This window comes from Solanum tuberosum, unplaced genomic scaffold (genome assembly GCF_000226075.1).
Source record: "Solanum tuberosum cultivar DM 1-3 516 R44 unplaced genomic scaffold, SolTub_3.0 scf00330, whole genome shotgun sequence".
Classification (NCBI taxonomy): domain Eukaryota; kingdom Viridiplantae; phylum Streptophyta; class Magnoliopsida; order Solanales; family Solanaceae; genus Solanum; species Solanum tuberosum.
In genome coordinates, this window is record NW_006239256.1 from 509,246 (window position 1) to 534,515 (window position 25,270).

The 25,270-nt window shown below is 36.0% G+C and overlaps 3 protein-coding genes across 4 annotated transcripts in view; 2 read left to right on the forward strand and 1 right to left on the reverse strand.

Moving 5' to 3' along the window:
- PK (pyruvate kinase) overlaps nucleotides 1–1,344 on the forward strand; it is a 5,674-nt gene extending 4,330 nt beyond the window's left edge. Inside the window, 1 exon segment of the mRNA NM_001288156.1 lies at nucleotides 162–1,344. Coding sequence (NP_001275085.1) covers nucleotides 162–974 — 813 coding nt within the window. The 3' untranslated portion in view covers nucleotides 975–1,344.
- A 10,007-nt stretch (nucleotides 1,345–11,351) lies between these two features.
- Nucleotides 11,352–15,622, forward strand: LOC102601663 (alpha-galactosidase 1-like). The gene is made up of 15 exons (XM_006360793.1): nucleotides 11,352–11,670; nucleotides 12,427–12,485; nucleotides 12,565–12,621; nucleotides 12,842–12,876; nucleotides 12,947–13,050; nucleotides 13,129–13,204; nucleotides 13,282–13,340; nucleotides 13,426–13,491; nucleotides 13,588–13,671; nucleotides 13,864–13,928; nucleotides 14,071–14,153; nucleotides 14,267–14,357; nucleotides 14,447–14,496; nucleotides 14,586–14,726; nucleotides 15,375–15,622. The coding sequence occupies exons 1-15, from the start codon at nucleotides 11,477–11,479 to the stop codon at nucleotides 15,465–15,467; spliced, it is 1,257 nt and encodes a 418-aa protein (XP_006360855.1). The 5' UTR covers nucleotides 11,352–11,476; the 3' UTR covers nucleotides 15,468–15,622.
- A 781-nt stretch (nucleotides 15,623–16,403) lies between these two features.
- Nucleotides 16,404–25,270, reverse strand: LOC102601996 (katanin p80 WD40 repeat-containing subunit B1 homolog). 2 transcript variants are annotated; one of them, XM_015315019.1, is made up of 19 exons: nucleotides 25,030–25,270; nucleotides 24,812–24,937; nucleotides 24,254–24,384; nucleotides 23,792–23,909; nucleotides 23,466–23,692; nucleotides 22,831–22,933; nucleotides 21,578–21,648; nucleotides 21,372–21,446; nucleotides 21,137–21,280; nucleotides 20,809–21,037; nucleotides 20,086–20,610; nucleotides 19,233–19,292; nucleotides 19,041–19,159; nucleotides 17,982–18,107; nucleotides 17,611–17,685; nucleotides 17,411–17,523; nucleotides 17,199–17,315; nucleotides 17,039–17,107; nucleotides 16,404–16,942 (listed from the first exon to the last, which is right to left on the reverse strand). In XM_015315019.1, exons 2-19 carry the CDS (start codon nucleotides 24,840–24,842, stop codon nucleotides 16,879–16,881), a joined length of 2,397 nt encoding a protein of 798 aa, XP_015170505.1. In that variant the 5' UTR covers nucleotides 24,843–24,937; nucleotides 25,030–25,270; the 3' UTR covers nucleotides 16,404–16,878. The 2 variants fall into 2 exon arrangements, with proteins under 2 accessions (XP_015170505.1, XP_006360856.1); XM_006360794.2 differs by having other exon boundaries at nucleotides 17,982–18,146; nucleotides 25,030–25,269.

Genomic DNA, 25,270 nt, shown 5'->3' on the forward strand with positions numbered 1-25,270 from the left:
TTTTTTTTTTTGTGGGGGGGGGGGGGTGTGTGTGAATGTGGGTAAGATTTTTGGGATGGTGTGTTATTCAATGAGGGGGGATGTCCAGTGTACAAACATTTGAGTGCTAACTAGTTCTATGGTATTCACTGATGTTTTGATTTTCTGAAATTGTCTTGAAGGTTGAAAACCAAGAAGGGGTAATCAACTTTGACGAAATCCTTCGTGAGACAGATTCTTTTATGGTTGCTCGAGGTGATCTCGGAATGGAAATTCCAGTTGAGAAGATTTTCTTGGCTCAGAAAATGATGATATACAAGTGTAATCTTGCTGGCAAAGCTGTGGTAACTGCCACTCAGATGCTTGAATCAATGATTAAGTCTCCACGACCCACCCGTGCTGAGGCTACTGATGTGGCTAATGCTGTCTTGGATGGCACTGATTGTGTTATGTTAAGTGGGGAGAGTGCAGCTGGTGCTTATCCTGAGCTGGCAGTAAAAATCATGTCACGAATTTGCATTGAGGCAGAGTCTTCACTTGACAACGAGGCTATCTTCAAGGAAATGATCAGGTGTACCCCACTGCCAATGAGCCCATTGGAGAGTCTTGCATCATCAGCTGTCCGTACGGCTAACAAAGCTAGAGCAAAACTCATTGTTGTCCTGACACGTGGCGGGAGTACAGCAAAGCTGGTTGCCAAGTATAGGCCTGCAGTTCCTATTCTGTCAGTAGTCGTGCCTGTTTTAACCACAGACTCTTTCGATTGGTCCATCAGCGACGAGACCCCAGCTAGACACAGTTTGGTATATAGGGGCTTGATTCCACTTCTTGGTGAAGGTTCCGCAAAGGCCACTGATTCTGAATCAACTGAGGTAATCCTTGAAGCGGCCCTGAAGTCTGCCGTAACGAGAGGGCTATGCAATCCTGGTGATGCTGTCGTGGCACTTCATCGTATTGGTTCTGCATCCGTTATCAAGATTTGCATCGTGAAGTAATCGTCGTGTCACATAACATACAAATCTTGAACTCCCTCCACCTGAGCTCAGACTGATTTTCATTTATGCTTTCTGGTCTTGATAATGCATTATTAGTATGCTGATTTTGTCACAATGTCTTAGGCTATCTAGTATTATCACCAAGGATTACTATATTTCATGTTATATTTCATATCTGCTTCAAACACTGGATTTAAAATAAATATTCCTTTGGTGCAGCAATATCTTTATGTTGTTGTATGTGGTGTAGGTTGGGGTGATAAAGGCTGTTTTTTTGAACTTTCTTGAGGAATTTTTAATGTAGGACACTGGAAAGAGTTTCCATTGGCAACTGATTTACCATGTTCCAATGGTTCTTTCATTTTGGATATCAGTGAAAATTGCAGTAGTATTATCTGTTCCTATATTTATAGAACTCTATTTACCTGTTATCAAGTAATACTCCAGATAAGAAGATTTGGTAGTCGAGGATTATGATAGAAGGTTAGTATGTAGTTGTGTATTGTATAACTTTCTTTCTTAGTGTTGCTTTTATTACTCTCTTGATGTCTTGTTCTTCAGTGTCTTTTTTATTTTGATTATCGTATTATTTCTATTATTTTTTTCTCCATTTGTTTACTATATGTTTTACTTGAGTCGAGGGTTTATTGAAAGCAGTTTTGCTGTACACATTGCCTTTATAAAATCCCACTTGTTGGCCTTATTTTTATATTATTCAAAAGAAAGAGTTAATATCCTAATGATAAATATCGTCTAATATTCCAAAGTTACCCTTTACGGCATTAATTATTGATATAATTAATTTCAAGACAAAAAAATCTTCAAGTATATAAGTTTAGAATATTCTATGTACATTGTACCCTGCTCCAGTCATTTTTTATTATTATTGGTTTTTAGTGATTTGAGGTTGTTTATTCACGGATAAATTGATAACCTGATAATAAATTAAATAATTATAGTTATACTACTTGGTATATAGAGTCCATGACTTAGAACTTAGTTTCATACTTTCATTTTTTACTCTCTCAAATTTTCAATTATTCTACAATGTGTATGTGTTTGTTAGCAAGATACAATATGTTGTGATGCGCATAGTTTATTTGGTGTGTGACATTGTTTGTAAGTGAATTTCAATGATTTTTTTGGTATCAAATCTTAATGATTTAACTTATAACTGAATCGATAACAATCAATAACCATTAAATAAATATCTTTATAATTCTATAATAATTTAGCATGTCTACAAATCGATACTCAATAAATTTCAAAATCGAACCGAATCAATCGATACGCAGCTCTAACCTAGCCCAAGTAAGCTAGGTTTGGGAATATGCCAATCGGATCCCCCCGGTCAATTTAGCCCATCTATGGCGCGGAACAAAGAATGTCTAATGAGCTGAACCAACTCGAAATCGAACTGGCCCACATTGAGAGGGCATAGTTGGGCTTGGTTATATAATAAATCAAACCCGCACAAGTCCATTTGGGGTCCTAGTGAACCAGGACATATAAACCCGATAAAAATCTCATCAGATATGTAACATATTAACAAATAACAACTAGATTACACTAATCAAATCCCAAAAAATAAAAAATCAAATTGGATCGGCCCTGTGCAATAGATCCCAAAATCGCACAAGGCTGGTCCCTCTGAACTGGGGTAAGGGGGTTGGATTTTTCTTGAACCATACCGGTCTGCCTGGCTCGACCCCTTAACACCTTTACCCAAAAACAATCTAATTTAGTAATGTCACATCACGATTTTAATTATTTGTATGATATGATGAAAAATGATCTGCCATTATAACTATAGAGGAAAAATAGGTTGAAGTCATACACGGCTCCTTAAAGTTGTCCTCAGATTTCATTTAGCCACTCCAAATCAGCCTTTTACCTATTGAACACCTATACTACAATAAATTTGTACCTATTAAATATTTTTTGCTGACATGGCAGCATGTGTGTAATACACACACCAGAGGAGCGTGGAAGACATCTTTACATAAAAAAAAAAGATTTAAAAAAAAATTAAATTAATCTCTTCTTCTTTGACTCAACTCAACCACCATTACTACTAACTTTCCGCCATCCCAATCGCAGTGATCACCAACATTAAAGCTAATTCACATTCTTTTTTGAGGTCCAATCGTTCTTCTTCTCCACGCAATCTTATTTTTTACCAGATTTGTTGTCATCATATCCACACTTCTACTTTTCATTTTTTCTCCGGTCATTTTCTTCCTCTTTTATTTTTCAAGACATTGTTTTATTCCCCTTCTTTCACCACCCACCACTGATACCACCAATATCCAAATCTATTGTCGTCAAAAATAGAATCAAATTGCATCAAAAATAATTTTGACGGAACTCCATTTTTTCCGACGAATCTGAAATTATTTTCTTCAAAATCGTTACGAAATTTAAATCCTAAAGAACTCACAACATAGAAGAAAAATAAGTATCAACAAATCTTAATTAATGTTTAAGAAAATAGTGAGATTGGGAGAAATACCATTTCCATTATTAAATCAGATTCAAGGAGAGGGGTAGGTGGGTGGGTCGAAAAAAAAAACTCATATAATTTCAAATTGATAGGAAAAAAGCCAAAGTGAAATGGCTATCAGAATGTGCTTCGATTTTGTGTCTTTTGGTAAAGAAAATGTGGAACGGACGTCGGGGGGGTTGGATGGGGTGTTCTGCGAAGAAGAAGAAGAAGAAAAGGCCAAATAAATGTTGTTTTTTTTAAAAAATTTTTTTTTACTGAAAACATAGTTTTTGTTTATTTATTTTTTAATTTATTTTTAACTGTTTTTTATGGGCCCAATGTCACATGTCTCTTTTGGGAAAATGCACAAGTACCCCCCCAGCCTATACCCGAAATCCCAGAGACACACCTAACCTTTACTAAGGTCCTATTACCCCCCCGAACTTAATTTATCTATAATATTCTACCCCTTTTCGGCCTACGTGGCACTATCTTTGAAAAAAATGTCAACATGCGCTGGGCCCACAAGACAGTGCCACGTAGGCCAAAAAGGGGTAGAATATTACATATAAAATAAGTTCGGGGGGTAATAGGACCTTAGTAAAGGTTAGGTGTGTCTCTGGGATTTCGAGCATAGGCTAGGGGGGTACTTATGCATTATCCCTTTTGAAATGCTTCTACTGAATTACAAGAAAAAAAAATAGGAGTATGTCACGTCAGTCGTGAGTGTATGACACACTATCTTTACTTTTAGTTGATTGTCAAAATTTGTTCAATAGGTACTTTTTTTTTTACTAAAAAAGGTGTTCAATTGGAACAAGCCTAAGATAAGGTGTCTAAATGAAATATGCGGATAACTTTAAGTGGGTATAGATGACTTAAGCCGGAAAAATATTACTCACTTGATTTGTCTTGTGACTTGTTTGGATGGTTGTTGCATACCAGATTATTGTCTCACTAATTAATAATTTCAGTCCAGATTTCAAGTTAGATATATGTATTTTCGCTACTAGATACACTAAAGTAGGGAGAGAGTCAAGCGAGATCCTATACTTATATCTGAGATACTAGATACAAGCAGAGAGCCGAGCGAGATAGGAGAGTGGTGAATGCGATTGGAGAAAAGCGAGTGAGAGAATCAAATACATGCTAATTCACTTGAATATAGTGTATCTAGAATAACGTACATCTAATTTTGATCCCATGAACGTGTTAGGTACATGTCTGAAGTTCAAAATCTGATAATATTCTTAATATTACAAGCTAACGTGAATCTAAGTAATTAACTCTCAAACTAGTGAAATTTCTGCAAGTTATCCTTTATATTTATGTAGGCAAAAGGCATAAATTGCCCCCTAAACTTGTATCCAAAAGTCATTTACACACTTTAACTAATGGGATGACCTATTACACACCTTAAGTATATAAAAGTATATTTATTTTCCCCTTCCGTCACTAATAAAGTCATTTTTATTTATTTTTTTAATTAAAAAAACCTAACCCAACGGTTATATTCCCATTCTCTTCATATAACCCACTCACCTGACCCTAATGAACAAAAACCCTAAATTTTCACCCAAAAATCTAAATCAAGAACCCTAAATTCAAACAGAGTTCAAAATTCCTTCTTTTGAATCAAAGGTAACTCTTTTTCATTATTATTCATTCATCTCTTTTCCATTTTGATTCATTTCTCTCTTTTTCATTTTGATTTGTTTCTATCTATTTCGTATTTTGAATTTTTAGTTGTTTGATTCACGGTAATTTTTATTAAGGTGCTACAATGGCTCGAATAAGCTTGACTAGGCTCTGTTTACAAGAGGAAGATCATGAATTGGAAGAGGTGTGATGCAAACACAGATTTGTTTTGCCTTTGCTGACCTTTTGGACCACGAGAAATCCTAGTAGAAGATATTGGGGTTGTCCTTACTATGGGGTAAGTTAATCTTTTTTAAGAGTTGAATAATTCGTTTTGTTGTTTCAAGAGCCATAGAATGATTCGTTTTGTTTTTTAAGAATGCTAGATCATGCGATTTTTGGCTTTGGAAAGATGATTATATTGATCCAAGATCCAAATTTGTGATTCCCAAGTTGTTGGGAAGAATTGCGGAGCTTGAACATAGTGTTGAATCTTCTCGAAAAGTTAAAACTTCGGATAAGGAAATCAACAAGCCTACTAAGTCGACCAAATCCATGGAAAGCAAAATAGATATGAACAAGAAGGAGTCAAAAATGGACAATTTTGATGATGATTTGAAGAAGATGAAAGCAGTTGAAAAGAAATGGAAAAACAAATTGGCCAAGTCCAAGAAAAGGGAGAAACAACTTTGGATTGCTCTGTTGTGTGTTTGTATTTTAGGTGTAAGTTTAGTATTTCAAAGAGTATTGTTTCTGAAAGGAGAAGGACATTCAAGGAAATTGTCATGATCTCTTATTGTACCAAAAATTTGCAATATTGTGTTGAACTTGTAAGGCTTTTGTGTAATGAAAAGAATTTACAAAGCTTCCCTTAGCTTAATTTGTCTCATTTATTGTTGCAAGTATTTGATTTTGTATTTGGTCATAAACTATACATTTAGTGTGTACAATTATCTGCTCAACTTTCTAAACTATACGTTTGTGTAGCCACTGCTAAAGTAGTCACTAATTGCTCTCCATAAACACAGAAATCATCAACTAAAAGAGAAGCAATATTGTTACATAAATAGACATTCATAACTGCATAATCATTAATCAAAATAGAAGTTAATATCTGTCAAAGCAATTACATAATCAAACACCACAAATCAAAATACAGTCACAACTACAATTCATTGTCTTAAATATAAGGGTACTAAATACGGATAAAGTGCATTGCATTGTCTATCACCCAACAAAACATAATGTCTACATTGCATTACCAACAAAAATCTACCAAAACAAGTTAGATTGCATTAGAGCTCTCTTGGCTCAAATGTGCAGCCTTAGACCTAGTCTCCATTTGTTTTCTTCCCCTCATCTCTTCAAGTTGGCTTGAGGTCATAGCTTGTTTTCCCTCCATTTCACACCACATGGTGGTTTATGTCCAAGATCTCCAGTGACAACTGCTGAAGACTTCACATTTCTAAATCTTTCACTAGGCATTCCAGGCTGTTCAAATGAATATAAATAATCTTAATTTGTGATTAAAGAAAAAATAATAAATGATATTTAAGTATAGAAATAGGGAACTTACATTAATAATAGTAGCACCACTTTGTGTGTGTAGTATACCCATTCCAACCATTCTTGTTCTGCAAGCAACACTACCCTAAAAATAACAAAATATTCAATAAAGCAACTTATTTAAAACTTATACATGAAGTAAATAAAGGAAACTATATCACCTTTTCTATTGAACCCTTTGGTCTACCCCTTTCTCTTCCAGTTGGAGCATCAGGTGTTGCTCTTGGGCCAGCAATTTGTGTTGATGTTGGTGTAGCAGCAGGGCCAACAGTTTGTGTTGATATTGGTGCAGCAGCAGGGCCAGAAGGAGGTCTTGAACTTGGTCCAGCTGCAGGTCTTGAACTTGGTCCAGCAGTAAAGCTTGTGCCAGAAGTAGGTGCACCAAGAGGACACTTTCTTTTATTGTGACCCTTGTTATGACAAGTGCTGCATGACATCTCAATCCATCTTTTGGATAATTTTCCAATTTTACTGGTTTCACTTTGCTCTTTCTTCCTTTTTTTGCCAGGCCTTCCTGGCATCTTCCTAATAGGAGGTGGTATCACAGAGATGTTTTGTGATTCTGGCCACATTTTGAAATTCATAACTGGCTAAATGAAGTAGTTGTATGTCTTCATGTATGTTTCTTTGTTATACCAATGAGAAATGTAATTGATTGAGTCCAATTTCCTATGGTGAAGAGCAACTATTGCATGAGGACATGGTATGCATTTCAACATCCATGCTCTACAACTACATATTTACCTTTGAATATCTACTACATGTCTGTATGGTCCATGAAGTACCTCATACCCTGTATCTGAATTCCATTCAATGCTGCATTTCATAGACTTAGCTGTGTTATCTTGTAGAACCTTCATTGCCATTGGAGAAATGTCACATATCCAAGTATTTCATTTAATGCTGCATTTCATAGACTTAGCTGTGTTATCTTGTAGAACCTTCATTGCCATTGGAGAAATGTCACATATCCAAGTATTGCAAAACTCTCTCATCTGCCCTATTCTTTTCATCATTTTCACCCTAATTTCTTCAAGCATTGTAATTATAGTCTTATGCCTTGCTGCTAATATCCATGAATTGAAACATTCAGCTATGTCATTGTCTACAACATCACATTTTGAGGTAAAATTGAAGTAAAGCTTGCTCCATCTTTCAAGATTATAATACAAGTGATCAACTATATTATTGCCCAACCTTTTCATATAACTAATGTTATCTTTTAACTCATCCTCAAAAGTAGACCTTGCACACCTCCAGAAACATTTCTTTCTCTCAAGACCTCTCTATCTCTTTGACCAGTTAGCTAGGATGTGTCTAGCACACATTCTATGCTCAACATTTGGCAAATGATCAGTTATGGCAATTTCAAGACCCTATAAGAAAATTCAAGACATGAAACTAAGAAACTAAGACATTCATAAATAAATGGCATTCAAGACATGAAATAAAATAAAAAAAAATCAATAAATATTCTAACCTTTTGCATATATGATATGATTGTGAGGTCTGTACCATCTCCTAACTGAAGATCTTCCTTTAGAAGTTTGACAAACCAAGCCCAAGTAAACTTATTTTCAACTTCAACTACTGCCCAAGCCAGTGGCAGCATTTGATTGTTCCCATCTTTACAAATAGCAACCAATAATTGACCTTTAAATACCCCCTTTAGAAAACAACCATCCAAACCAATGCACCTCCTACAACCAACCAAGAAGGACTTTTTCATTGCATCAAAACATATGTAGAAGCCTTGAAACATTTTTCTACCTTTTTCAAATGTTTCTTCATGAAGCTTGACTACACATGTACTACCTAGATTAGTTCTTAGCAACTCATCTTTGTAGTCCAAAATCCTCCCAAACTCAAGAACATAGTCACCCATTAACTCTTGTAATACTTTGTTTCTTGCTCTCCTACACACTGTTCTTCCAACATATAAATCCAATTCTTTTTTAATAAGCCCTTGAAACTCAAAGATTCGAATGTCAGGTTGTTCCTTTATCCTTTCACTATAGTGACTAGATAAGAAATTGCTATTACAAAGCTTGTTCCTATTAGTAGGATCACATTTGTGAACTGGATTGTATGTCTTTACAACAAAATTATTTGTCCTAGAATCAAAGCTAGCAAATAAAACCCAAGGACAACCAACTGTACACCTAACCCTTACCCTTGTTGGTTCATTAATATACATTTCAATTGCAACATGTTCAACAACAACATATTTGGTAACAACAGATCTAAAACTCATTAACACTTTCAAATACAAGACCCAATTTCCACACTACTTTATGAGAAGATGCATCAAATACAACTCTATTCACCTTCTTTCTCCTTCTTGGCTTAATTCTCTCTCTTTGTTGAACCTCTTCTTCATCATCACTGAAAGCATCTGGATCTGTTTCAAAACTGGCAGCTTCATCTGAAGGATAATAAGGCTCATCACCACCTAATTTGCCTTCTAAGTTGTTTCTATTACCACATGTAGATTCATCATACCCAGCATCTAACCCTTTTTTTTCTTCTGTTCCTAACTTGACATGATCAGGCAATGGAGCTCTTTCTCCCCTTTTCCTTCTCTTTCTTTTACTCTTTTCCTCCCTAAAACTTCTTAGTTCATCATCTACTTCACTCTCATTAAATCCCCCCATTCAATGATTCTCTATCTGAATCTTGTTCATTAGAAAGATGGACATGGTCAGAAATTGGATTAGAGGAAGGATGAACATGGTCGAGAGTTGGATCAGTAGAAGGATGGATATGAGTTGGAGTTTGATGAGTAGGAGGAGGAGTATTTGGAGCAGTGAAATAGTGTACATGAGAAAATGTATTTGAATTGACAAGGGCAGGGGCATAAGCAGGGGCAGGGTTTGAGGCATTTTCTGAGGCATTTTCTTGGGCCTCATGTGTGGCATTTTCTTGGGCCTCATATGTTGGTTCTAATTCAGCATTAAAAGATGCATTAGGCCCACTGTTTTGAGATGCTCCCTCACCTACTCCACTTTCCCCATATTCCAATAAAGGTGGGACCAAAACAGGATCAGCAACAAAGTGACACACAAAACAGTCCAAAATATCTCCATGACTCAAACACTCAGCAATTAAAGTAGTATCATAGTCAGATTTGATTTCTAACATAGCAGTACTTCTAGGAAGTTTTACATACAACACACATTGTCCAGGTTCATACCCCAACTCTTTCAGACAATCCCTCAATTCAAAATAAGATAACCTATCTATATCAACATCTAAAAACTCATAAACTCCTCCACCATGATATGGTTTCCCCTTGTATTCCTTTTTTCCAATCTTAATAACACCACCGTGGTAAAATCTCAAAGTAATCAATTCAAAAGACATTTTAACCTGAAAATAATGTTATCAGTTAACCCTCAACAACAACGACAAAACATATACAACAACAAAATTCATATATGTGAATGAAAGACGACATACAGTAAACTTGAAAAAAAAAGTAAAGACGAAATAACCCTAAGCTAAAAAGTATGAACTATGAAGTAACCCTAGAAATGTTTGACTGACCTTTCAGATATGGAGACGACAACAAACTATGAACGATGAACGCCTCGATTGTACCCACCAAACCCTAGTAACCACCGATTTGCTTCCACCAAACGATGAACGCCTTGATCGACAATGTTCTTCAAATATAACAGTGAAAACTTGATTAGATGGTTAAAACTACAAGGATGCTTCAAAAACACCACAAAATCGAAGAAATCTTTAGCTAAAATTAGGATTTACAGTGAATTTTTTCGATTAGGTTTTGGTGTTCTTAGAGAAAGGAAACGGGTGGGTAAAATAAATGGACTAGGGTAAAATAAAATGGATTTGGGTGAAAAGAATCGGGTTTGGGTGAAAAGAAACGGGTTTGGGTCAAATGAATCGGATTAGGGTCTTTTATTACGTGGCTTAACTAGAAGGCGAGTGGCTCTCACTCTAGGCATAATGTCCTGGGTTGGGTGACGGAAGGGGGAAATAAATATACTTTTATGTACTTAAGGTGTGTAATAGGTCACCCCATTAGTTCAAGTGTGTAAATGACTTTTGGGTATACGTTTAGGGGGCAATTTATGCCTTTTGCCTTTTTTTCGATTAGGTTTTGGTGTTCTTAGAGAAAGGAAACGGGTGGGTAAAATAAATGGACTAGGGTAAAATAAAATGGATTTGGGTGAAAAGAATCGGGTTTGGGTGAAAAGAAACGGGTTTGGGTCAAATGAATCGGATTAGGGTCTTTTATTACGTGGCTTAACTAGAAGGCGAGTGGCTCTCACTCTAGGCATAATGTCCTGGGTTGGGTGACGGAAGGGGGAAATAAATATATTTTTATGTACTTAAGGTGTGTAATAGGTCACCCCATTAATTAAAGTGTGTAAATGACTTTTGGGTATACGTTTAGGGGGGAATTTATGCCTTTTGCCTATTTATGTATAAATATGTAACATCTTTGCTTGAAACTGGTCCAATCCGATAATGCCACATCACCGTTTAATAATAATTTATTATTATTATTTCCAGCTACACATATTAAATGACTAGAACAATCATTTAGGCATAAAGACAAGATATTTTCTTTGAACGTGAATTTTGTCATCATTGTCTCCATCAATTGGTACTCAACACTTGTAAGAACCCAATTGTAATAATACAAATATCATACACAAATTAAAATTTCGACAGCACAACATGTACAATGAAATTTTACTGAGTTTGGAAGAAAGTAAAATATACGCAAACCTTATAAGTAACTATAGTGACTGGGGACTGAACTTGCATTTTGTGTGTGTCAATGGAGATAAGAGTAGGTACTAAGCTAATACTTGCATTATGTCTACTGATCTCCGCCGTGTGTGGCGGTTACTCCCACCGGAGGACGGCGGGAGTGCGGTGGCCGGAACGGAAGGAGCTAATGGAGAGAGAGGATTTACTTGTAAAACGACGTAGTTTGCTCAATAATGGACTCGGTTCGACTCCTCCTATGGGGTAAATTTGTTATGTATAACTGAATTTCATTATTTAGTTATTTTTTATGTTTTAATATTTGATTTTCATTTTTAATTATGTTGTATGATGACGTGGCATGTAATGTTTTTGGTTTGATTAGAGACGGATCTAATATTTAAATTTTAAATTTGATGGATTTGTTGCCGCTGAAAATGATTTATTTTTGAAACTTTACTAATTTCTTATGTTTACTTATATGTTTCGTGTCTAAAAATGCTAGATTCAGTTGAACGCGTAGTAGAGGGCGTGGTGGTGATTTGCATTCATTTGGAGAAAATCCTAGATCCGTCTTGTTTTTGTTCTTTATTGTGATGGATTTTGCTCTAATTGATTTGTGTAGATTATCGAGGACATGACCTTAGATAAGGGAACGTGGAGGTCGCAGATTAAGATAGATGGTTAGTAGGTAGTTGAGCGTTGACACTTTCGTATGAGATTGATATGCAAGTAGTTTGGAGCACCGTGTGTGTTTCTCATTTCATACTAGTAGTATTAGTATTATTCTCGTAGTTCTTTGATTTATGTTAATATATGTTGTACTTTAAATTGCTATCCTTGAGTTGAAGGCTGATCGGAAACAACCTCTCTACCCCACTAGGTAGGAGTGGTCTGCATACACACTAACTTCCTCAGACCGCACTTGTGGAATTACACTGAATATGTTATTGTTGCACGATCAATTAATCTGTTTAGGCTTCGGTGATTTAAACTAACAATAGCAAATTTGTGTTTCAGGTGGAGTAGTTGGAATCATTTTGCCTGCAACATTGATGAGAAAGTCATAAGAGAAACTGGTAACTGTATTTGTTTTGTTTAACAATCACACAATTCATAATCATCTGTATATTATTGAACGTTTCTTTTGATTGACAGCCGATGCCTTGGTTTCAACTGGTCTTGATAAGCTCGGATATAAGTATGTTAATATAGGTACGTTTTTGATAAAAATCGATGTAGAATTTAGTGATCGTGTGTGAATCTCTTATGATAGACGCAACTTCTAAGATTTTGTTTTTAGATCTTCTATACGTAGATGAGAATGTACACTAGCTAGCACCCACGGCTTATAAGCTCGATCCATATCTGCATTTGATTATGCTGTTACAGAAACTGATATAGTTACTAATATCATGTGTTTGACACTTTTTAGATGATTGCTGGGCTGAACCTCAACGCGATGATCAGGTACTTTTGTCTCAACTGGAAATCGTGTTTATGAACTATCTTCCTTGCTAATTTGATCTTCAAATTCTAGGGAAATTTTGCAGCTAAGAACTCGACATTTCCTTCTGGAATGAAAGCTTTAGCTGACTATGTTCATAGTAAAGGTCTTAAGCTAGGAATCTACTCGGATGCAGGGTAACTTGAACTTGCACATGACATTCGTTTTGAAAAGATATCGATGATATTGAAATTCAACGTTTAAGGATTCTACAGGTATTATACTTGCAGCAAGAAAATGCCTGGTTCACTTGGTCATGAGGAACAAGATGCAACAACTTTTGCAGCATGGGTAAGTACAAGTATCCTGATTAATCTTGATTGTAGAACAATTCGAACATAGTTGTTGATAACGAGATTTTCATTCAGGGTATTGATTACTTGAAGTACGATAACTGCAACCACGATGGAACAAAGCCAACTATCAGGTATGTATCGCGAAATCATGTGTAACAGATTCCACTAGTTGTCTATCGAACTTCTTTTCTTGACGGGGATCCCTTTCTTCTGCAGATACCCTGTTATGACGAGAGCTCTAATGAAAGTTGGAAGGCCTATCTTCTTTAATCTTTGTGAATGGTGACAATGTCTTCCTTAATAAGCCCTTTTTCTGGTTTCCTGCTCTCATTTTCACAGTATTGTTGATGATCCTATGCACCTATTTCTCTTGAATAGGGGCGATTTACATCCGGCATTGTGGGGTGGTAAATTAGGTAACAGCTGGAGAACTACAAACGATATCACTGATACATGGGAAAGGTAATACTCTCTCCGTTTCAATTTGTCTGTATTCAACTAAAGATACGTTGAATGTACCAAAATGTCGTTAAGTCCTGTTATCTTAAACATGTCATGTGGAAAGTTAAAGGAAAGAGGCATTCTTTTTTAAACGTCTTTTAATTGACAAGTTTCATGACTTGATCTTGCATTCGTCTTTCCTTCTTTTTACAGCATGATTTCTAGAGCAGACCAGAATGAAGTTTATGCAGATTATGCAAGGCCTGGTGGCTGGAATGGTTAGTATTTAGATGTGTTTCAACACGCCCTTTCACATGTGAGCCTGATCATTTTTCATGGAATGATACGATCTAAACGTTCACTTATTATAGAGGACACTTCCAATTACTTAGTTATATTGTCTTCACACATTCCAAACAGATCCCGACATGCTTGAGGTTGGAAATGGAGGGATGACGAAGGATGAATACATCGTTCACTTTAGTATCTGGGCGATTTCAAAGGTACAACAACAGCAACATCATTCGTAAATATATATTTCACTTTTATATCAACGCTATTTCTGCTCCGTGGGGCAGAATGCCTGAATGTATGATACATTCTATGCTAATTCTAGGCTCCCCTTATCATTGGTTGTGATGTGAGAAATTTATCACATGATACAATGGAGATTCTAGCCAACAAGGAGGTGATCGCGGTAGATCAAGGTACTAAATTCCACAACACGTCAACTGCAACTAGTCATTTTGTTATAATTTATACGTGATCACCAAGACTCATTCGTTGTGTTGAACAGATGAGTTAGGTGTCCAGGGCAAAAAGGTTAGAATGGAAGGTGATCTTGAGGTAACAAAAATCTATACAAAGTAGAACTTTTTTCCCTGCTTGTAATGCAGATTGCAGACGATAATCTGTGCACATTCTATTACAAACAGATCTGGGCAGGACCTCTATCAGGCTATAGAGTAGCTTTAGTGCTTCTCAACCGCGGTCCTCAGAGATACGAAATAACAGCAAACTGGGATGATATCGGAATCCCTCCTAACAGCGTTGTAATAGCAAGAGACCTTTGGGAGGTATGTCTATGTTAACAGTTCATATTCTATTTTTTTGAAATATTTCATGAAGAATGAGCTCCCAGGCTTTGGTGTAGTAGTAAGAGTGCAACATTGATGTGTGAGTTAGACACACGTCATAGGTTCAAACCTCGTGGTCACAGCCCTCGGGGATTTCTTGGTTATCAAAAAGAACTGATACTGTTAAACTTTTATATTTGGCTATAGACTCACCATGTCCAAAACATACATACAACTTGGATACAAGTACTTCATAACGATCACTTAAACAACAAAAAACCCAGTGTGTTTCTACAAGTGGAGTCTGAGAAGGGTAGCCTTACCTTTTGAGAAGGTAGAGAGGTTGTCTCCGAGAGAGCCTCAGTCAAGTGAAACAGTGAAAAAGAGGCAATGGCAACAAATAGAAACATGTGAATAAGATACTGAAACAACAAGTAATGATAGAAATCTAATAAATCTGGGAAATAGATACCTACCTCTATGTAATACTCATACAGATCCATAAAGTAATCTACGTTATACTCAGCTAGATCGATAAAGTAGTCTATCATTCATCATTTTAAGAAGTTACGAAAATAAAAGTCTTTACCAGTATTAACTTTAACCATTTCACTCATAATGGAAATGATTTGGCATATTCTGATGCAGCACAAGACATTGGAGACGAGATTTATAGGGAATTTGACAGCTACAGTGAATTCTCATGCATGCAAGATGTATGTATTGAAGCCTATTGCTTGAAGATCATGTAGAATGGTCTGCACCAGACTTCTGTGTTTTCCACTCAACTTGTTATGTTTTAACTATAAAAAAATGAACTTGTCATTTGTGTCAAATGTATACAAAGAATTAAACGTCATTAATAAGATGTTATGTATGAGTTTTTAGCTTTCTGATTTTTGGTCCTCAATTTCAGTTTCACGTCCTATAAGTTTAACTTTTTGAAGAATTAGTCTAAATAGTCGTTCACCAAACTGATTAGACTAAAAATAGCGGATGGATGTACGTATAAGTATAATCCATGAATATTGTGTGTATGATCATGTATAATGAGTGAATAATCTATGTATACTGGTTAGAAAAAGAAAGGCACAATACATAAACGTGTCTTATAAATTGGCTTCAATTGACATCTATACCCTCTAACTTTGGGTATGCACAAGTAGACACTTACACTTGTATAAAATTGAACAAATAGTCACATTCGTCCTACATGACAATTTTGTGTTCTACATGTATTATGTCATGTAGGACACGCGTATCTAGTTGTTCAAGTTTAGACAAGTTTAAGTGTCTACTTGTACACAACAAAAGTTGAAGGACGGATGCTAGTTAAAGCCAAGTTGAAAGGCATATTTATGTATTATGTCAAAAAATAAACAGTAAACCTGTCCGACTATTCATCTAAAGATATAAGCTCTCTCTAATCATAATTTTTTTCATTCCATGGACTCGAACATGAAACCTTTGAACCTCTTTCTTTTTTATGAAGCCAGTATCATTTCTTTCTTTTAGTTATATAAAGAGCCAGACTGCAAATTCTTATCAAAATTCCAATATTCATTCGAGTGTATTTTTCTTCCTTTTTTGGGGGTGGGGAATAATTAATAGATAAATTGAAAACTTTGGTTTTTGAGAAGTTAAGACACAAAATAAAATATATCAATCAACACTGTCTCAATCTCAAACTAATTGAGTCAGCTATAGTTTTAAACACCCTTGCATAGTATGCGGATTACCACAATTGATACATGAGTTCACACAACAAAACCTACAATTACAAAGAATAATTAATATGTATTGGGGTTAGGTGAGAATTAGCATGATGGATCCTTCTCCAACAAGCAGGTTCATTAGCAGCATGTTTAGAGCATGTTGTCCTTAACTTTCAATACAACAACACACCTTAGTCCTTAGTCCCAAACAAGTTGGGATCGGCTATATGAATCATCACTTCATCAGTGACCATGTTTATCCATAACTACCGATGATGATAAGTGTAAATGTGAAGAAATTAGTAGTCAGTGTTGCATCTGCATAGAGGATACTAGCTCTGCAAGGTACAAAAGCATGCAGTGCAGGCATCTACAAAAGTCACTCAAGTTCAGCAACACCATCGTTACTTTCGATATTCCATGCAATAATACTAAACTCATGAAACTTCGTGTAGTGCTAGATTCAGCTCCTGAGCAGTTTTGGCAATTGATCCTCCTCTTCTAAATGACAAAAAAAAAAGATGGAGAAATGGAGAAATGTTAGCAATTTATATTCTCCACGGACCAAAAGATGGTCGCTTAGGTGCTTTCACATACCTCGAAAGAGCAGGCAGACAACTCTTGACTTTTTCAAGCTCAATAAAGCAGAGATTGTAGCGCTCCATCCTTTTGTTGACAATAAGCAATAAAACCGTTCAAACTTGAACTAAAAAGACATAATAATTAATAAGAAGTAAAAGAAAACATGTAATAAAACCTTTTCTCTGCCTCAATATCAACACCAACTGATGTTGGAGTAGACAACGAAGTATAAATCAGTGAACCAAATACTTTAACAAGCTTGAGCAGCATACTCAATGAAATATCTTGATGTCTAAAAGAAGTCCACCAAGAAGAAAACATGTCAGTCATGGAAAATTTTCAATAAGGTCAGCAAAGAAAAGGAAAACAAAGCTCAATTTGTTCTACCTATCCAACTTGCTCTCAAGCAGCCCCGTGAGAAGTGGTAGAAGGCATGTGCAAATTTCTAATGTGATAATGTCATTTTTCTCTGCCAAGAAACTCACTAACTCAGAAAGTACCTGTGTAAGCCGGCAAATGGAAACCATATGGTGTTAAAAAGGTACATATCAATATTAAAAATAGGGCACAAAAAACAAAAGACTTACAGCATGATCTGCCATCTTCTCCATTACACTTACTGCCCCTTTAATATCATGTCTTTTCCAGTACTGGTAGACAACCTACAAAAGGTCAAAAACTCGATATAATTAAGCGAACTCTTGAACAGCAATATCACATGGTAGAGATCAACTGAATAAATTTCTCCCCACCCCATCAGCATATCTTACCGATTAGCAAGAAAATCTGCAAAAGAGTAGGCTAAACATTCCAAGTAGGTCATCATCTTATGATAATGCAAATCAGTTACAAGGGACTAAAAGTCTTAACACATAAATGAGTTGCAAGGACTGCAAAAGCTTAATGTTGCCAAGTTAGAGAATCAAATAACCATTAGCAAGTTCTCCAAAATTGCTACCTGTAATTTAGCCAAACGAGATTGCATCGAGCCAACAAATTCTTTGTGCTGTTCCATCAAGTCAGCAATGATATCCTCATCGTCAGGAGATACCGCCTCACTTACAGCTGATAAAAGGTCTTCTCTCTTTTCATGTACGATTTTTGAATTATGATGAGTTAAATTCTGTGTCAGGGAAGACAGAAATTATACAACTTTCACATAAATGACTTTTATCCTATCATATTCATGGAAGAAACAACAAAATTCATGAGATTATGTGAAAACTATTTTAGGTATTAACAGTTCAATGCTCCAGCTATCACGTGTCCTAATGCGTTGACTACCATAGAAGTGAATGTCTATCTATGAAGTTGCTATACTACTACAATAATGAATTACATTGCAGTTCATGTCCAAGATTCTACTTCTAATAATTAGAAAATTTGTCAGCAATCGATCTGCCAACCAAAATGATGATAGAGATCAAACAGAACATAAGAAAAAAAGTTCCAATGATGAATTTAGTTTCCTTTTCCTTTTCCTTTTTCTCTCAATGATGGCATTCTAGCTGCCCCACACAGCCTTATGATTCCTGTTTGAATGAACATGCCATCACTTCTAACTTTTTCCTGTTTGGGTTAGATAAATCAGAAATTGGGTTTCTGATGATTGAAAGTTAGGTTGGTTGTTTTGCAGCCTAGTTTATTTTGTGACTTTATCACTGGGAACCTTCAAGTTTTATGTTGAGTCGAGAATAATCTTTGCCAAACCTGGCAGTGTTTTGACTCGGATAGACTTATGTGCACCCCTAACTGTTAACAGAAACCCCATTCTCCCCTGTTCCTGCACTCCTTTTCCATGATTGTAAAGTGCTAATTTAACTTGAAAAAATCCCACAATTTGCTAAAAGTATGTGGTCGTAAATCACACACTGAAAATACTGAAATGCCTCCACATTCCTTAAATAACCATCATTAAAATTAGCAACAAATGGTTAATATTGTTAAATGGGAAAATCTCAATAGGCAGTAACAGTTGGAATTACAAATAAGGAAAAAACGCAGATTTGACTCATACCACATTGGTGGGAACCACATCCGGAGCAGGTACCGCCCCAACAGTGCAGGGAGCAAGACCCTCATAACCAGGAACTTTATCTCTCTTTTCCCAGTTTGCAATAGTAGATCGTGTCCTACCTAATTTTCCAAATTCAATGCATGAGACAACCATAATTTAGAAGTGCACCAATAGCAGTAAAAAGAGTTCTACCTCTTTGTTGGCCTAGCATGGAATAAGGTTTCCTATTAAGAATATTTCCACGGGATTCATCTGGTACAAAGGGTAAGTGTTAATAATACAGTTAGTTCATATTATTCTAAAGACAAGGCATATACAGATACAGTTAACCACAGAACAGGTCTATTAAGAAATTGTACTGAGTAGAAGACTGATAATTTATGGGAGAAGTACAGAAATGAATAAAGCTACGGATTAAACAAATAAGCTATTTCCCTTCCACAGCAATTATGGTGATGATCAGTTGAACTAGTGAGCAAATAAGAAATCCAAACAAAGCTCAAGGAAGGTTATTGAAGTGATTGGCAAAGATAGTTAAGTACATTCTCAAAACATAAGTATAAAAGTACGAATAAAATCAAGGCAAAAAAATTATTACACGAAAAGGCAAGACACACACACACACATCAGTAGATATATCCATACACGCACCATAAAAGATATTAATTTCCTCTACACCCCTTATACTATTCCTTTGGCTCCATAAGTTGATGAAATTTACTGGTATACAATCACTTCACTTAACCACTGAGAACCAAACAGGAGGAGAAACATCGGGCTTCCTTTTTTACAAATGAAACATAGCATCCAGCTTAGAAGTATATCTATGCAACTTAACACACAAAAATGGTGCTAAAATTCTAGATCTAATTAGAGAGCACATACATAATTGATACTGCCCGGCATAATATACCTTAAAACATTTCTTGATAAAAAATCATACCTCACAACGTATAAAAATAACCCACAACACACAAAAGCATAGAAACAGAAAAGGTAAAGACAATATAAAAAAATAGAAGGACACAAGTGAATGAATACGCACAATTTTCAATTTGGTGTCTGGAAAGTGGCTCATGTGCTGTATTGATATCAAGTTTTGTGGAAACTAAATTCTTGTCATCATTCACACTTCTATCAGTTGCAGCAGTTTCAAATATTGAGCATTTAACAGAAGGAAAAGTGTTCCTGTCTGCAGGGCTACTACTTTCAATAGCCTTAGGTACTTCAACTTCAGACTGTGCTGCAGAAGTTGACATCCTGAGGTCTTCGTTGGTAGTAGGAGACTTCCAATCAGATACTTTTGGCTGCAATCTTTGTGGCATTTCCCTTCCTGCAACTCCTCCTTTCCTGCATTCAGATGCGAGCTCTGTTCTTTCATTATTTCTTGGGACAAGAACAGGTATAATCTCGGACTTATTGACAATAGAGCCATTTTCTGTTGACTGGGTTTTTGCTGAATTCCTCTTTACACCCGTTGTATTAGGAACTGCTCTTGAGCTGAATGGAGGTGCTTTTGGACCAGTACTGAGATTTACTTTTTGTGTGGTGCCAGGAGTATCTGTGATAGCTTCATCCAGAAGATAAGTGCGAATGTAAGAAAGTATTCTGGCAACCAAACTTAAACAAAAGAAGCTAATCAAAGGCTAGGAGCTAAAAGAATTAGTAGTAAATGGGGAATTAAAGAAGCAGAGTAAGAACTTAAGATAAGGTGCCAAGCTAATAATGCTAAGGCAAGGGAAACATTAAAAACGGAGGAGAAGCATACTAGTAAGAGCGGCAGAATCCCTCTGAAGAACCATGTTTTGTGACAAAGAAAGTCTTCTGAACGACTTAGACTCTTTCACAAGATCGGAGTTTTGTGAAATTAATTGTCCCCCACAACTTGCATCTCTAGCATCCTCAGCCGAAGTGGATAGATTCACTCTTAAATTGGATTTTGCTGCTGAGTGACCATTTGATGGTGTAGAACTATCCATTGTGTATGGTTCAAGACACTGCAAGAGGCATGCATGATGAAGTGTGACATTACTTAAAAATCCCGGAAGAAGCAAGACATCAAAGAGACAACTTCAATGAAAAAAGGTGACTATTACCGAAATATCGACAACCCACACTCCAACACAACTTTGATTATAAGAACATCCAAGAAGTTTTCCTTCATGAATACTAAGATCAGACAATGTAGACCATCCAACATCTACTGTATCATGATACCTAATTGGTTCCCATGAGAAAACCTACAAAGAAGGACTACTTTCTTTAGGAGATGAACTAAGCGCCAAATATATTAAACAAAACTATTTCTCAAAACAGAAAATGCATGTCTACCTTCAAATTCTCATGTAAACCACAAAGAAGGGTTCTTCCATCAGTATTAAAGGCCATGGAACGCACACCTGTTGTCTAGATTTCAGATAAAAACAGTTCTTTTTTACTATACTGACAATTCATACAGTTGCCAAAATACATGAGAAACACTCAGCAGTGTGTACTGCAATGAGAAAAGGGAAATCAAAGAGAAGAACCCAACGAACCTCAGGTCCAGCAGAACCTATGAGTTCAAAAGATTCAAGGTCCCAGAATTTAACTGTCTTGTCAGCAGAACCTGGTAATGCAAAAACCAAGAACAAATTGTAAGGCATCTGACAGCTTTCGTGATAAGACACAAGAACAAAGGCGATTCTGTTCATGCTTCAAACGATCTGGCTATTTCTATTTACAACTAGCTAATTTTCATCTATTATATATAAATAAAGGCGTAAGGGCCTGCAGCCCAGCTCACGGTGACCTTTCTTTAATAATTAATTTGATCCCTTTCTTCGATCCTCACACACACTAGCCCCAACACTCCCTGAATTCGGTTGTGTAATCAGCATTAGCAACCTGAAGATGCAGGCTTCAATTAGTTAGAACCTTATACTTTCTCAAAACCTAAATACAGTGCCCTCCTATTTTGGTTCCCCCTCCCTCTTTCCCAACTGCAAATTTGAATCACGAAAAAAGAAAGCTAAAACTTAATTCCCAATAATTCGACACAAAAATACACATCACTTTTAATATGGGGTTCCTGGTATATTTTCACAAGAAACGCTGCAGGAAATCCCAAAGCTAGATTAACACTAATCACTAATTTCCATACTAGGGAACAGGGCACTGATGTTTGTATTTCCTTTATTTTGGTTAGAGAAGGAAAGCTCGACTATGAGGAAACAAGAGAGTATTGTTTCATGGAGCATGCGATGTTTATATGAAAACCTTATTCATCAGGTATCAACTCCCCTAAAAACATGCACCACAATGAGACAGCATTTCTATATACTTTTTATCTAAGTACTTACATGAAAAAACAGATTCTTATATAAGTAGACAAAGCAGTTCTATAGATCCCCAAGATAGAAGTCACAGATCTGATTGGAGAGGAAAGCACTTAAACTGGAGATAAGAACAAAAAATATGAAAATAAGCTTGAAAATAATAATGGAGGATAAAGTTATTAATCAATAGCAAAACTTATCAAATCTGGTCATAAGTTCAGATAAATGAGTATACTCTTCTCAATTTGTCGTTTCTTGATCCAAATGTTTGGTTATCCTTATCTTTACTAAGAATATCATCATGAGAAAGTTTTAGGTTGCCACTAGATTCAAGTTCTACATAGATCATAGAATGCATCAGCGAACTCATCTCAGAAATACAACAAAAGTTACAGGAGGATTTACAAGACAACAAGAAAGATGACCTTCACTTAAGAAGAACATTGTAGCACTAAGTCAAAGCTTTTTCTAACCTGTAGCCAGTAAGAACTCATGAGGATGAAAGTCTATGCACTGAATTTTTCCTTCATGACATTTGAAATCATGTAAAAGCTTTCCTGCAGTCAAATCCCATATCTGCCACAACACTGAATCTATTATCAGGATAACTTGACTTAAAGAGCTTACAGGCTGATACAGCTACTTGATATCAAGCAAACAATAATATCCTAGAAAGATGCACGTGGAAAAAAAAACTACTTAAAACAGTAGTTTTGCGTCGCTGTCACTTTATGTACGGCACGATTGCTTTTAATGATAGTGGTTTTCATCATGGTCATAAGAATGTGCTAAGTACCAAGATTAAAATTTCCGTCATTCCATCATCTCACGACCATATTTAGCGTACCAATGGACTGATCTATAACAAAGTAGCTTCTGTAAGATGCAGCAAGTTTAAAGGCATCATCATAAGTGAATGTTTCATTGAGTTGATGTATGTAAATAATCATCAGTCTTCTTTCATTTTGAGCCATGTCGTTTAGATATCATCCGAAATATTAGCAAGTACAGTCTGATATGGCTCAGCCAACCATTAGAAGGCACTTCAATGTGTTAGTTCCCAAATATATTACTGAACAAGGAAAGAAATGAAGAAGAGAAGTCCGACCTTTACACTACTGTCTTCTCCACCAGATACAACCCAGCGGCCATCTGGCGTGAACCTGATGGTATTGACACCTCGAGTGTGACCTTTGTATGTGTGAATGCACCCTTTGCGTCTAATATCCCATATCTTTAGATTTGTGTCCAGAGACCCAGATGCAAAGAACTCACCAAAGGGATGGAAGTCCAATGATATACAATTGGATCTATGTCCAGTGAGAGTTCGAACAACTGAGAAATATAGATCGATAAAGAGATAGAATTTGTAAAGTTCACGATAAACAACAAAAAAATGAATTTTCACAAAGAATAAAGTTATAAAAAGCCTACTTTTGGCTTCCTCTAGATCCCAAAGCTTGATAGTACCACTGGCTGCTCCTGCAGCTACCAGAACTTCTAAAGAATCAAAGCTAACTGAATCAATTCCGCTTGAATGACCTGATAAGCTCTACACAAGAATACAGATACAAGACAATGTGTTAAAAAACAAACAATGTTGCCGCTAAGATTGCATCTTTGCAAACAGAGAAAATGATAACGGAAAGGTTAAGTCCCAAACAACGGCCTTGATCAGGGAGAACATTCCATTGTGGTCATCCGAAAAGGGACTACAGAATACAAATTTATCTGCTTGAAAGTGTAAATCAAATTTAATGATGTAAGCGCTCACCCTTTGTACTCATATACCTTCCTTTTTGGTTAGAGGCAAAAGATATTTTGATCTCAATGCACACATACATAACAAACAAAATGAAATTATAATGAAAAGAGAAACTAATAAGAGATACTAACCAATATGGCATCAGGCTTGCCAATGGACCAGAGATTAACCTTGTGATCTTCTCCCCCAGTTACAAGAACCCTGGATGATTTTCTCCCAATCTTTAAGCAGTTCACACTTAAAGAATGTGCTACAAATTCCTCTATTACAAAGCATTGTCAAGGTCTTCAAATCATAGTGTGAGTTCTCTAATTTACCATTCATTTCTACAACAACATACCCAGTTCTGATCTCACAACTGAGGTCTGGGGGAGGTAGGATCTACGCAGACCTTACTCCTACCATTGTGAGGTAGAGAGACTACTACAGGTACACCTCAGCTCACATTCATTTCTTTCCCCCTATTTCCCAATATAAACAAAAACCATTAAGAACCTAGTCAAAACTATTGATCTTCCCTACCATCATTTGTCTCTATATCCAGCCCACTCAAAGTTAATCATTCACCACATTGCACAATTTTCAATTTTTATGAAGAAATTGTTACGCTATATGATAAATTACAAGCCAAACAACAAAATTAAGCAACTAAAGTAACAATACAAACCAAAAAAACAAAAAAAGGATACGTAGCTTATAAGCACGTTTGGTAGTTGTCATCGAGAGAGTCAAAACCACCAAATCAAACAAAACCCACTTCTCGATTCACAGCACATTACGCAACAAATCAATAAACCCTTTGTTCCCCGTCCTTCCTGCAAGGATTTAAAGTAAGTCTTCGAACTTCGAAGTAAAATACATTACACAAAACAAAAAAAAAATTATATGATTCGGTTGAAAAACTTACATTGCATAAACGCTGTCAATTTTGGCGATTAATAGATGACAAAAATCGAAAAAAAATAATTAAAAAAAATTGAAGTATATTCAACAAACAATGGCTTCTTTCAACTCAAATTCAATGAAAAAAAATGCAATTTTTACGATGATTTTTCTTCACAATGACGAATGAAAACAATGGCGAAAAGGGGAAAATTTGAGAAGGTGAAGAAGAAGGAGAAATGGCGTTTTCAAAATCACGAGAAAAT